The following is a 12,095-nucleotide window of genomic DNA, read 5'->3' as shown; positions in this document are numbered from 1 at the left end:
TTTTGAAAGATTAACGTATAAGCATGCTAAAAACTAAATTGTCAAAATGTGCAAAAGAAAATCATTTACTTTTCCCTGCTTCAAGCAAATGAAAGTTTGTTTTTCATGATGGAACAAATGAAGATTTTTTTGGACCATGTGGAAACAAGCTGAATTAATTTATTGCCAAATGTTACTCTGTGGCTATGAAGCATTTCAGGACTAGCCTCAAAAAATGACCTCACAAAAGCTATGTCTGAAAGGAATCGCCAACTATTATTAACTCAATGACAGGCTTTGGACTGTGCTCTGATTCTTAGTGGATTAATAATTTTAAATTATTTTAATGATTATTTTTCCTCTAAAAAGCACCAAATTTCTCTCCCCTTCAAGCAGCCAGAACTATAGTATTTTCCCCCTCTTCGCCCTTAGTCATCAAAAATCCTGAATCTAATAGTCTGTGAGATCCTAGTTGATTTAATCCAGATAGCGTCATCATAAAAAGAAAAATTATAGTCAATTCATCAGCACTCTCCAGAGACCAGTAACTTGATTATTTCAAGTCACCTATAAATGGTTTCCCCAGATAGAACGTCAAGAGATTAATAGTGAGACAAAAACCACCTCCTTCCTTCCTATTCCCACACTAGAGGTCAGCTTGGTTTGAAGCCAGTATCTAGAATGCAGATCTAGCCAAACGAACCATCATTTCTGGTTGAGAGGACAGATTGGCTATTTGGTCTTAAAACTGCCTCAAGAAAGGTAGACTTTCTGATGCTAGATTCAGAACCATTTGGATTCACTGTATTTTTGAGACTTCCCAATCCAGGGCTCCTTCAGGATTTAGCTGCCTTCAGCCTAGGGAATCTGGAAAGATTGTACTGAGGGGAAGGCATCCTTTGGTGTTAAGAGGTCCAGTTTATGCTGTGACTCCTGGTAACCCACAAAAGCAATAGCTGGACCCCCATTGATCAGGAGGCATATTGCAGGCTCCAAGAGAACCAGCCAGCAGTGTTGGTTGACATCAGGTTAGCTGAATTTTTAAAACTCTTATGGCTACCAGAAGTCAGGTCAAGCCAGATTCCAGAAGCTAGCTAAAAGGCGGTTAACACTAGCCGGCATTGAGCCGGAGAGTGGGGACAAAATTAAAGGAGATTTCAGGTTTTACTTAAGGAGAAGGGTGGGCTGGGAAATCAGATGTCAGTTGAGGAAGAACTGTGCAAGTAGACCCTAGAATCCAAGGCTTGCACAGGTGAGGAACTCAGCAGGTTGGAGATGCCGGTGAACAGAAGCATAAGGGGAAGCCTGCTTCTAGGCTGTTTTCCCTTCCACCACTTTTATATTTCAACTTCAGTCCACAAGTATCTATAGGAGACTTTTGCAACAGAACTTCAGTAGCCTCTTGAAACAGAGGCTGCATTCTCACAGCTGGATCCAGTTAAATGTCAGGCATTTCTCAGAGTATAAAACATTCCTCAAAACACTACTTCAGGATGATATAAATGGTCAAATATGTTTAGAAAATATTACAGCCATATCCTCCCGAAGGAGATTCACAATGAACACTAACACACTGAGGATCTCAGGGGTCTTCCAGTAAAAGAACCATTTAACTTGGTTTAACTCACCTCTTTCCAAATAGATTTGACTTGAGACCTTTTTTGGTGGAGGGTCCATCTTATGAAACTGGGCTCTAGGGAACACCAGTTTGGAGACGCTGTTCTAAAGGAACCTCAGGGCCAGTCAGGGACCCCAGGGAACACTGCCAGGAGGAGTCAGTTCCTTCTAGCCCCAGTGGGGATGCTTCATCCAGCCTCAGGTTATGGTCAGTACAACTCCTGGGTGCCACTCACTGAGACTACAATGTGAAGGACAGCCGTGAGTTGTCCGTTCGTCAGCTCTGGTCCATCGTGCATACAAGAGGTAGAAGAGTGTAATCACTGAGAATAAGTTACCTAGGTTCCAATCCAAGCTCTCCGCTTAGCTAGAAAATCCCAGTCAAGAGAGTTATTCCTTCTGTGACTCAATTTTCTCCTATGTCAAATGTGGCTAGTAATACTTTAACAGTATCCAATGTTATATATTATATAATACATAATATACATATAGTATATGTTAGTATAGTAACATGGTGGTATAGTTATTTTTTGCAGGCTTTTTTGTAAGAATTATTATATGTGTATAAAGCATTTAGAATTGTGCTAAGTATTAGCTATTACTATTATAGTTTTTATTTTCATCACATTTCTGTATGACGGTGATCATAATATAACTCTCATGTCAGCCACAATTGTCTATGAAATCTATAGTTTTAAGAACATCACTTAAAAAGAATGATACTTGGGCTTCCCTGGTGGCGCAGTGGTTGAGAGTCCGCCTGCCGATGCAGGGGACACGGGTTCGTGCCCCGGTCCGGGAAGATCCCACATGCCGCGGAGCGGCTGGGCCCATGAGCCATGGCCACTGAGCCTGCGCGTCCGGAGCCTGTGCTCCGCAACGGGAGAGGCCACAGCAGTGAGAGGCCCGCGTACCACAAAAAAAAAAAAAAAAAAAAAAAAAAAAAGAATGATACTTTCCTTTGCCCTCCCAGGATACTAGTCTATCTGCTATAAAGAGCAGGGATGAGTTTGTTTCCCTGCTTTGTACATATGACAAGTTTATAGGAAGAGATTTTATTAATACTTTGTACTGTATCAAGCTAAATCTGAAACTCCCATCAGATCATTATAGACTTTTATGTGACTTGAGTCATATTTGATGAGAAAATGTATTTGCTGCAGGTCTGGGCATGAGGGTAGTAGATGAGGCCACATCCCTGTATCGTGGGTCATGTCCAGCATCCCATGGTTGACCCCCACCTGCAGCTTACCCACTGCTGCCCGACTGCTCCACCTTTGGTCCCCTCCAATAGCCAGCTCTTGGTGCTTTGTGCGCCAGTTCCCTGAGGCTAGTAGTGGGTAGCAAACATAGTGCTGGTAGTGTTTCTTCTTCCCTGTGTTCTCTCAGTTATGTCCTTTGCTTTCTTTTGCCTTCTTTTAAGACCAGTGGAGAGAAGTCTTCACTAGGCAGTCAGGAGATGCCAGCCAAGTCCTTCCTATCCTGCCCTTCTATTCTCAAATTGAGTTGTTAACCCTGTAGAGACAGCCCCAGGGACAGTCCCTAGTCATCCTTAAGCTACAATATTAGAGATACAAGTTTGGATTAAGTTTGAAGCTTGACTCAGATGGTCTTTGACCCTTGGCAGTCCGCATCCTAAGTTGGATCTGTCCCAGGGTCCTTTGTCACATCAGGTCTCCAGATGAGCTTTCAAACATCTTCAGCTCCCCAGACTGGCCTCTTGCAGAGCCAGATTCCTGGAGTCTAGCAGGTATGATAAGTTAATTTGTACCTAGAAATGAGGACACTGCATCACAGAGGGATAAACGACTTGCCCGGGCCCTTCCAGCTAACGGTAGCAGTGAAATTCGAAGTCTGTGGAGCTGGTCTCAGCTTGGATTAGACTTCTCCTATCCAGGTCTTGACCTGACAGTTAACCATTTCCCTGGGCCAAGGGCATGTCAAGTGCTGCTTTCTTTTCTTTAGGATCTTATACTTCCAGAGTACTCCTTTGGTCAAATGGGCCAACAAAAGGTAAACTAGCAAGTTTTCTAAGTCAGAAATCTGCGCCTTTCAAAAGAGGGAATATTTGCGGCTTTATTGAAATAAAAATAACAGGAACTGGTGTTTCATGCCGCTTTTAGAAAAAGGTGGGATGCAAATATGTTTTACAGAAATGTAGTGAAGGACTTGCTAATGGCTACCTTCGACACTTTTAAACAGTTAACGTCAATGTGCACATGACTTATGAAGCAGAGAGTAAATCACACAGAAAAATAAAAATGACACCAAAGAGACAAGCAAATGACAGGTAGCAGCTATCCAGAACTGCCTTTGTAAATGTCGGAAGCTGCTGAAATTAAAATTGTTAAGCAGAAAGAATGTATGACCTCCTGAGCTGCCACGGAGTTACTCACTAGTCTTGCAGTGACATGAGGTACAGATGAGATAATACGTGTGAAAAAGTACTTTGAAAGGATAATTGGAAAACCGTCAGTCATTTTATTTGTTTTTAAGGAGTTTTGGAATGCAGTGAAGATCTACATTGGTGGAAATGGGCACAGTCTGCAAATGTGGAAGCAGATGTAAAACAGGGAGGGATGTGTCAGGACGTGAAACAGAGACCATATTGGAAATAACACTGCCTCCACTGCCTCCACAAAATAACACTATGCAGACTCTGAAAGAATGAGGCCGCCCGACGTAAAATGATGTGAAACATTCTCCAAAGATGTTCTGTTAATTAGAAAAAAAGCAAGATACAGAAAAGTGTGTATAATATGCTATTATCATTTGCATAAAAAACCAAAACACACGCACTCTCACACACACCTGCCTAAAACATCTCTGAAAAGAAAACCTCAAGAACCAGCAGCAGTAGCTAACTTTGAGGAAGGGACCTAGTGAGCCCCAAGGGTGTGAGAGAGATTTAACTTTTCACTGATCCCTCTTGTGTGGCTTTAGAATTTTTTACCATACGCGTGTGTTACCCATTCAAAACTAAATGTTCTAAAAAGGAAATTTAATTGACACTAGATACAGTTAGATGAGATAAAGAAATGACTGGCAGAGGAACTCAGTATAGATAAGAAATCTGGATTTCACAAAAGTAAATTGGAAGTCTCTGAGACTTTGAAATTGTATTCTATGCATTTATTCTACTTTACTATACCAAGTTTAGAAAAGTGTTTTTTTTTAATCCCTTCTTCCTAGAAATGTAATATTGAACAATTATAAGATCTTTTTTTTTTTTTTTACATCTTTACTGGAGTATAATTGCTTTACAATGGTGAGTTAGTTTCTGCTTTATAACAAAGTGAATCAGTTATACATATACATATGTTCCTATATCTCTTCCCTCTTGCATCTCCTTCCCTCCCACCCTCCCTATCCCACCCTTCTAGGTGGTCACAAAGCACTGAGCTGATCTCCCTGTGCTATGTGGCTGCTTCCCATTAGCTATCTATTTTACGTTTGGTAGTGTATATATGTCCATGCCACTCTCTCACTTTGTCACAGCTTACCCTTCCCCCTCCCCATATCCTCAAGTCCATTCTCTAGTAGGTCTGTGTCTTTATTCCTGCCTTACCCCTAGGTTCTTCATGACTTTTTTTCCCTTAACTTCCATATATATGTGTTAGCATACGGTATTTGTCTTTCTCTTTCTGACTTACTTCACTCTGTATGACAGACTCTAGGTCCATCCACCTCATTACAAATAGCTCAATTTCGTTTCTTTTTATGGCTGAGTAATATTCCATTGTATATGTGTGCCACATCTTCTTTATCCATTCATCCGATGATGGACACTTAGGTTGCTTCCATGTCCTGGCTATTGTAAATAGAGCTGCAATGAACATTTTGGTACATGACTCTTTTTGAATTATGGTTTTCTCAGGGTATATGCCCAGTAGTGGGAGTGCTGGGTCATATGGTAATTCTATTTTTAGTTTTTTAAGGAACCTCCATACTGTTCTCCATAGTGGCTGTACCAATTCACATTCCCACAAACAGTGCAAGAGTGTTCCCTTTTCTCCACACCCTCTCCAACATTTATTGTTTCTAGATTTTTTGATGATGTCCATTCTGACTGGTGTGAGATGATATCTCATTGTAGTTTTGATTTGCATTTCTCTAATGATTAATGATGTTGGGCATTCTTTCATGTGTTTGTTGGCAGCCCGTATATCTTCTTTGGAGAAATGTCTATTTAGGTCTTCTGCCCATTTTTGGATTGGGTTGTTTGATTTTTGTTATTGAGCTGCATGAGCTGCTTGTAAATTTTGGAGATTAATCCTTTGTCTGTTGCTTCATTTGCAAATATTATCTCCCATTCTGAGGGTTGTCTTTTGGTCTTGTTTATGGTTTCCTTTGCTATGCAAAAGCTTTTAAGTTTCATTAGGTCCCATTTGTTTATTTTTGTTTTTATTTCCATTTCTCTAGGAGGTGGGTTGAAAAGGATCTTGCTGTGATTTATATCATAGAGTGTTCTGCCTATGTTTTCCTCTAAGAGTTTGATAGTTTCTGGCCTTACATTTAGGTCTTTAATCCATTTTGAGCTTATTTTTGTGTATGGTGTTAGGGAGTGATCTAATCTCATACTTTTACATGTACCTGTCCAGTTTTCCCAGCACCACTTATTAAAGAGGCTGTCCTTTCTCCACTGTACATTCCTGCCTCCTTTATCAAAGATAAGGTGACCATATGTGCGTGGGTTTATCTCTGGGCATTCTATCCTGTTCCATTGATCTGTATTTCTGTTTTTGTGCCAGTACCATGCTCTCTTTGATTACTGTAGCTTTGTACTATAGTCTGAAGTCAGGGAGCCTGATTCCTCCAGCTCCGTTTTTCGTTCTCAAGATTGCTTTGGCTATTTGGGGTCTTTTGTGTTTCCATACAAATTGTGAAATTTTTTGTTCTAGTTCTGTGAAAAATGCCAGTGATAGTTTGATAGGGATTGCACTGAATCTGTAGATTGCTTTGGGTAGTAGAGTCATTTTCACAATGTTGATTCTTCCAATCCAAGAACATGGTATATCTCTCCATCTATTTGTATCATCTTTAATTTCTTTCATCAGTGTTTTATAGTTTTCTGCATACAGGTCTTTTGTCTCCTTACGTAGTTTTATTCATAGATATTTTATTCTTTTTGTTGCAATGGTAAATGGGAGTGTTTTCTTGATTTCACTTTCAGATTTTTTATCATTAGTGTATAGGAATGCCAGAGATTTCTGTGCATTAATTTTGTATCCTGCTACTTTACCAAATTCATTGATTAGCTCTAGTAGTTTTCTGGTAGCATCTGTAGGATTCTCTATGTATAGTATCGTGTCATCTGCAAACAGTGACAGCTTTACTTCTTCTTTTCTGATTTGGATTCCTTTTATTTCCTTTTCTTCTCTGATTGCTGTGGCTAAAACTTCCAAAACTATGTTGAATAAGAGTGGTGAGAGTGGGCAGCCTTGTCTTGTTCCTGATCTTAGTGGAAATGCTTTCAGTTTTTCACCATTGAGGACAATGTTGGCTGTGGGTTTGTCATATATGGCCTTTATTATGTTGAGGAAAGTTCCCTCTATGCCTACTTTCTGGAGGGTTTTTTATCATAAATGGGTGTTGAATTTTGTCGAAAGCTTTCTCTGCATCTATTGAGATGACCATATGGTTTTTCTCCCTCGATTTGTTAATGTGGTGTATCACATTGATTGATTTGCGTATATTGAAGAATCCTTGCATTCCTGGGATAAACCCCACTTGATCATGGTGTATGATCCTCTTAATGTGCTGTTGGATTCTGTTTGCTAGTATTTTGTTGAGGATTTTTGCATCTATGTTCATTAGTGATATTGGCCTGTAGTTTTCTTTCTCTGTGACATCCATGTCTGGTTTTGGTATCAGGGTGATGGTGGCCTCATAGAATGAGTTTGGGAGTGTTCCTCCCTCTGCTGTATTTTGGAAGAGTTTGAGAAGGATAGGTGTTAGCTCTTCTCTAAATTCTTTTTTTTTTTTTCCTAAGAAAGGACAGAGCTGACCAATAACTTTTTCCAGGTTCTTATGTATGGTTTTTATTATTTTCCTTTCATTGAAATGCTTAATAATGTATATTGTTTTCTTTTTAAAACTTCTCATTAGAAAATAGCTTTTAAAATTGTGTATATGGTTTCTGTTTTCACAAAGTATTACAGTATAAATTGTTGCATTAGAGTAAGCTTATTTTATAGGTCCTACAATACCATGAATAGCTACTGTCCAGCTTGTGTAAAAAATCAAATGAATTCTCAGAAACTAGAGTTCAAAACTCTAAGTCATTTGGTTAAGAGCAACAGGAAATTGATGTCTTCAAATTGTGAGATTTTATAGCCACACCAAATTGTTTCAGGTTGGAGTGAATGCTGGTTGTAAATTATATACACAACAATGCTGACCTCAATGGTGAAACAGGTTGAACTATGTTTTCATGTGTGCTATCCGAAAAATGCTACATAAACCAGTTTTTCTCAGGCTGCTAATTATTAATAAATAAGCAGTTTTCCATGTTATTTGGAAAGGCAAGTCCCCTTCTTCTGTGGCCACTCCTCCCCCACACATTCCCTTCCTCCATTATTACAGTATAAGTAACGTTAAGGTGATGACAGTAACACATTCCTACATAGGTTTATTATGTGGTATTTTACCAAGCTATCCCTGGAATTCTAGACTTTAAATTGGATCAAATAAATCTTACAGCAGAGTCATCTTTCACCTTCGTTATTTCTGCTAAAAGGACTCCAATAAATGGCAATGATCAAGGTATTCATTTACCAGAGTTTTAAAGTGTAAAATACCTAAGTTTGTGTGTGTAAAAGACCCAAAGATGACTACGTGCAGAGTAGATCATCATCAGGTGATGGATTTCCACACTCTCTGGGCTCTGCCATCTAGATCTAGATGGATCTAGCTTCATCCTGCACTTACTGGTCCATGTGGAAACAAACAGCCAGGTTGGATGTGTTTTCATGTCTCCATATGCATGCGTTCTGATCTTCCCCATCTTTGAGGAAAGCTTCTCTGAAGAAGCCAGGATTCATCTGGAACGACAGAGAAAAATCAGAATTTATGTCCTACCGCATCCATTCCCTAGCCCTTATCCCCCTTTAAAGGTAATGCCGTCGGGTGAATGCATGATGCTATCTGGGGATGGTTTGATGAATCGTATTTTAATAGACATGGACCTTTACGAGTAATGCTTAGTCTATAGGTAATGTTTACATAAACAAAAAGGCTTAAATGTCCCTTTTCAACTTGTTTGTCTTTTCAATTTTATTTAAAGGTATGACACTGGCATTTGCAGGAACATATTTATTGGTGAACTTTGCTCCAAATATAACTCAGGATATCTCTGCAAGAACAGTACAGTATTCCTTTGTTGGCTGGCAATTCATGACCTACGGGGTAAGAATTCTAAAAATTTTACTGTTACAGAGGCAATATTATCTAGACCACTGGTACACGCAGATGCTGGAAAACTAATATAATCTTTTCTTCTCAGCATTAATATCTCATTAAAATGTAAATATATTTGACCAGTACTAAAGTATTTCAAACACTAAATAAAAGCACCCCCATTTCCCTGGCATTCTGTCCTTGGGGGTGACCTATCACTGGAACAATTTCCACAATTTAATGGAATTTAATCCGGCAAATTCCAGAGCAACATATTTTAGGACAATTCAGAGTAAAAACAAACAAACAAAAAAACTCTTTTCCCAGGTCAAAGGAAAGTACCTGAAGACACATTTTACTTCACTGAATTTTATCCAAGATAGGTATTCCCTTCAAGAAAGCTTTCTTTGAGACCAGTGCAGTAGCCTGTCTTAGGAGAAGCAAACAGCGGGTAGGACAATACTGAGAGATGTGTAAAAGAGAGAACAGAATGAGCTGATGTAGAAATTGGAAGCCACTAATTGGGATATTTTATTTGATGCAATGGCTGTATCCGGTGGTCCCCAAATTTTTTGGCACCCGGGACCCATTTCATGGAAGACAATTTTTCCACGGAGGGGGGGTGGGGGTATGGTTCAGGCAGTAATGTGAGTGATGGGGAGCGATGGGGAGCGGCAGATGAACCTTCGCTTGCTCTCGCACCACTCACCTCCTGCTGTGCAGACCAGTAGAGGTCTGAGGCCCGCGGATTGGGGACCCCTGGTACAGAGAATGTGATTGAAATGGTTGGTATGTAACTTGTTACAGAAGTCAGTTTAGATTGGAGAATAAAAATATTCTAGGAAGGGCAGGCAGTAAGAAGAAAACTGGGATTGTCTAAATGAGCATTTAACCAAGAATCGAATTGGTAAAGTATCAAGAGTTGTGAATTCAATAAAAATAATCAAAGCACACAGAGTCAAACATTTTTAGGGTTAGAAGTGACCTCAAAAAACTATCTGGTCCAGTGCTCTGCCATTGAAACAGGTAAAATACTATGATCCTGCTGTATACCTATTATTTAAATGTGTGACATTGGCATTTGCAGAGACGTGGCGAGCTTTGCTCTCAGTGTGATGTAACTCAGGATATTACAGCAGGAACTGCGTGGTATTACACTATGGTGTGGCCCTTCCTAGTCGTATGACAAGAATCCTATATATTTTACCATCTCTGATATACAATTCTGACCACTGTGACACAAGTGTTTATAGGGCTTTTCTTTTTATAGTCTCTCACTGTACTTCTTTCTCTTACTCAACAGAGACTGTTTAAAAACATTCCTCACACTCTACACCCCCTTTAATAAACTATCCTATTTCCCTTCTAAACACCACCAAAGATTTATTCCCCTCCACTTTCTCAGCTCCTGGTCACTCCTCACTCGTCCTAAGCTAGTAGCCCCCTCCACACAAATTACCAAGTGGAATTGCCTTTTTTGGTCCTGATTCTTGTTGAGCCTTTTGCAGCACTTCCTGATGGTCCACTCTCTTCTCCTTGCATCTCTCTCTTCCCGGGCTTCCTTGGTTTGTTTTCCCTGTTTCTCTTCCTCCTCTCTGATCAGTCCATCCCAGGCTCTTGGTAGGTAACTCCTTCTCTTCTGCCATCCACTCTTTATCTATTTGTGCTACAAACTCGTCCAGGGTTTTTTAAGGTGATCTCATTGCCCACTCCACCACCATCATTCTTTAGAAAGACTTCCAAATCCAGACCTGCATCTCCTTCCCAGATCTCTTCTAAGCTGCAAAGCTCTGTTCTCATCTGTCTACTTATTACTCGTCCCTGCTTGGATGTTCCATAGATTTTGCAAAAGTAACATCTCAGAAACTGAACTCAATATCTTTTCCCCTAAACTCCCTCCTCTCTTAAATTGGAAGGTTCCGCTTACCCCTGCCCTCCATCAAACTTTAGGATTGGTCTTCCCAATTCAGAGTAGGTTTCCTCAGGTCCGTCATACTTTGTGTCTCCCCCTCCCCTATTTTATCTTCCTACTTGTCCACCATACCCAGTCCTTTAACTATTAAGGCTTTCATCAATCAAATCTAAGCACTAGAAGGGCTCATTGAGCATGTCATGGTAGTCTAGACTTGATGTCCTACCAACACATTATTATTCTTTGCCTACAAGCAAAGCAAATTCTTCATCCGGTAAGAAAAGGGTCACAGAGTCTATGACCAGAAAATTAAAAGCCTGAGCTGAATCCTTTGGAGATTAAAGATGCATCAAGACTTATTTCCTGGAATAAACAGCATTGTTTGATGATGATGTATGTTATATCATTTTAACACCATAGAAAACATTTTAAAAGAACAAAACTACCTTTTTAAACCTTATAGCTCCACGAAAAAAGTACTATGAAATTAATTGCATGTTTCCACTGTCCAAAGTTAGCTCTTCATTCATTCATTTATTCACAATCCATTCAACTTATTAGCCACCTAGAATACAGAGGAGAATTCCTGAAGCAGGAATTTTATAGTCCTGGGAGACACCCATATTCCTGTAAAATAATGAAAGTATATTTGAAAGTAAATGTTGCCAAAAATATAAATAATTCCAGATATTTATAAGATAGCATAAAATAAACCTTTAATAAAGTCACATTTGGATAGCACTATTGGCATTAGACTCTTAGGGGAATAGATCTATATTATCTTAGTTTATCTCAGTTTGGAATTTAATCCATTATATGTTGCATCTCTAAAGACTCTAGAAGTTATCAATTACATACTAAGATCTTGAGGTGAAGTTTGGTTTAAATCTGTTAAACATCTACATAATTAATATTTAATCCTTCAACGTGGCAGAGTCTGTGCTTTTTCTACAAACCATAATTGCAAAGATCATAATTACAGTAATTAAGACGATTCTTTGAAGTATGTTCATCTAACAGTTTTTGTATTACACCAAGTATAAATGCAACACCTGAACTGCCTTTTGGGACTGATCAAATAACTAATAAAATGAATAAAAATATTTTAAGTCTGAATAAATTTTATATATCTCAAAAGGGGATTGTAAAGTCATATTACAGACTAGTTAATAGCATCTCCTTGTATCAT

General features: G+C 39.2%; 1 protein-coding gene across 1 annotated transcript in view; it reads left to right on the top strand.

Moving 5' to 3' along the window:
• The window catches only part of NIPAL2 (NIPA like domain containing 2), a 72,549-nt gene that overhangs the window by 40,736 nt on the left and 19,718 nt on the right, over positions 1-12,095 (top strand). The window contains exon 5 of the mRNA XM_065895630.1: positions 8,882-9,003. Coding sequence (XP_065751702.1) covers positions 8,882-9,003 — 122 coding nt within the window. The remainder of the gene's footprint in view (positions 1-8,881; positions 9,004-12,095) is intronic.

This window comes from Phocoena phocoena, chromosome 17 (assembly GCF_963924675.1).
Source record: "Phocoena phocoena chromosome 17, mPhoPho1.1, whole genome shotgun sequence".
NCBI lineage: Eukaryota > Metazoa > Chordata > Mammalia > Artiodactyla > Phocoenidae > Phocoena > Phocoena phocoena.
Note: the sequence above shows the minus strand (reverse complement) of the source record. Positions and strands in the feature narration are given on the sequence as shown.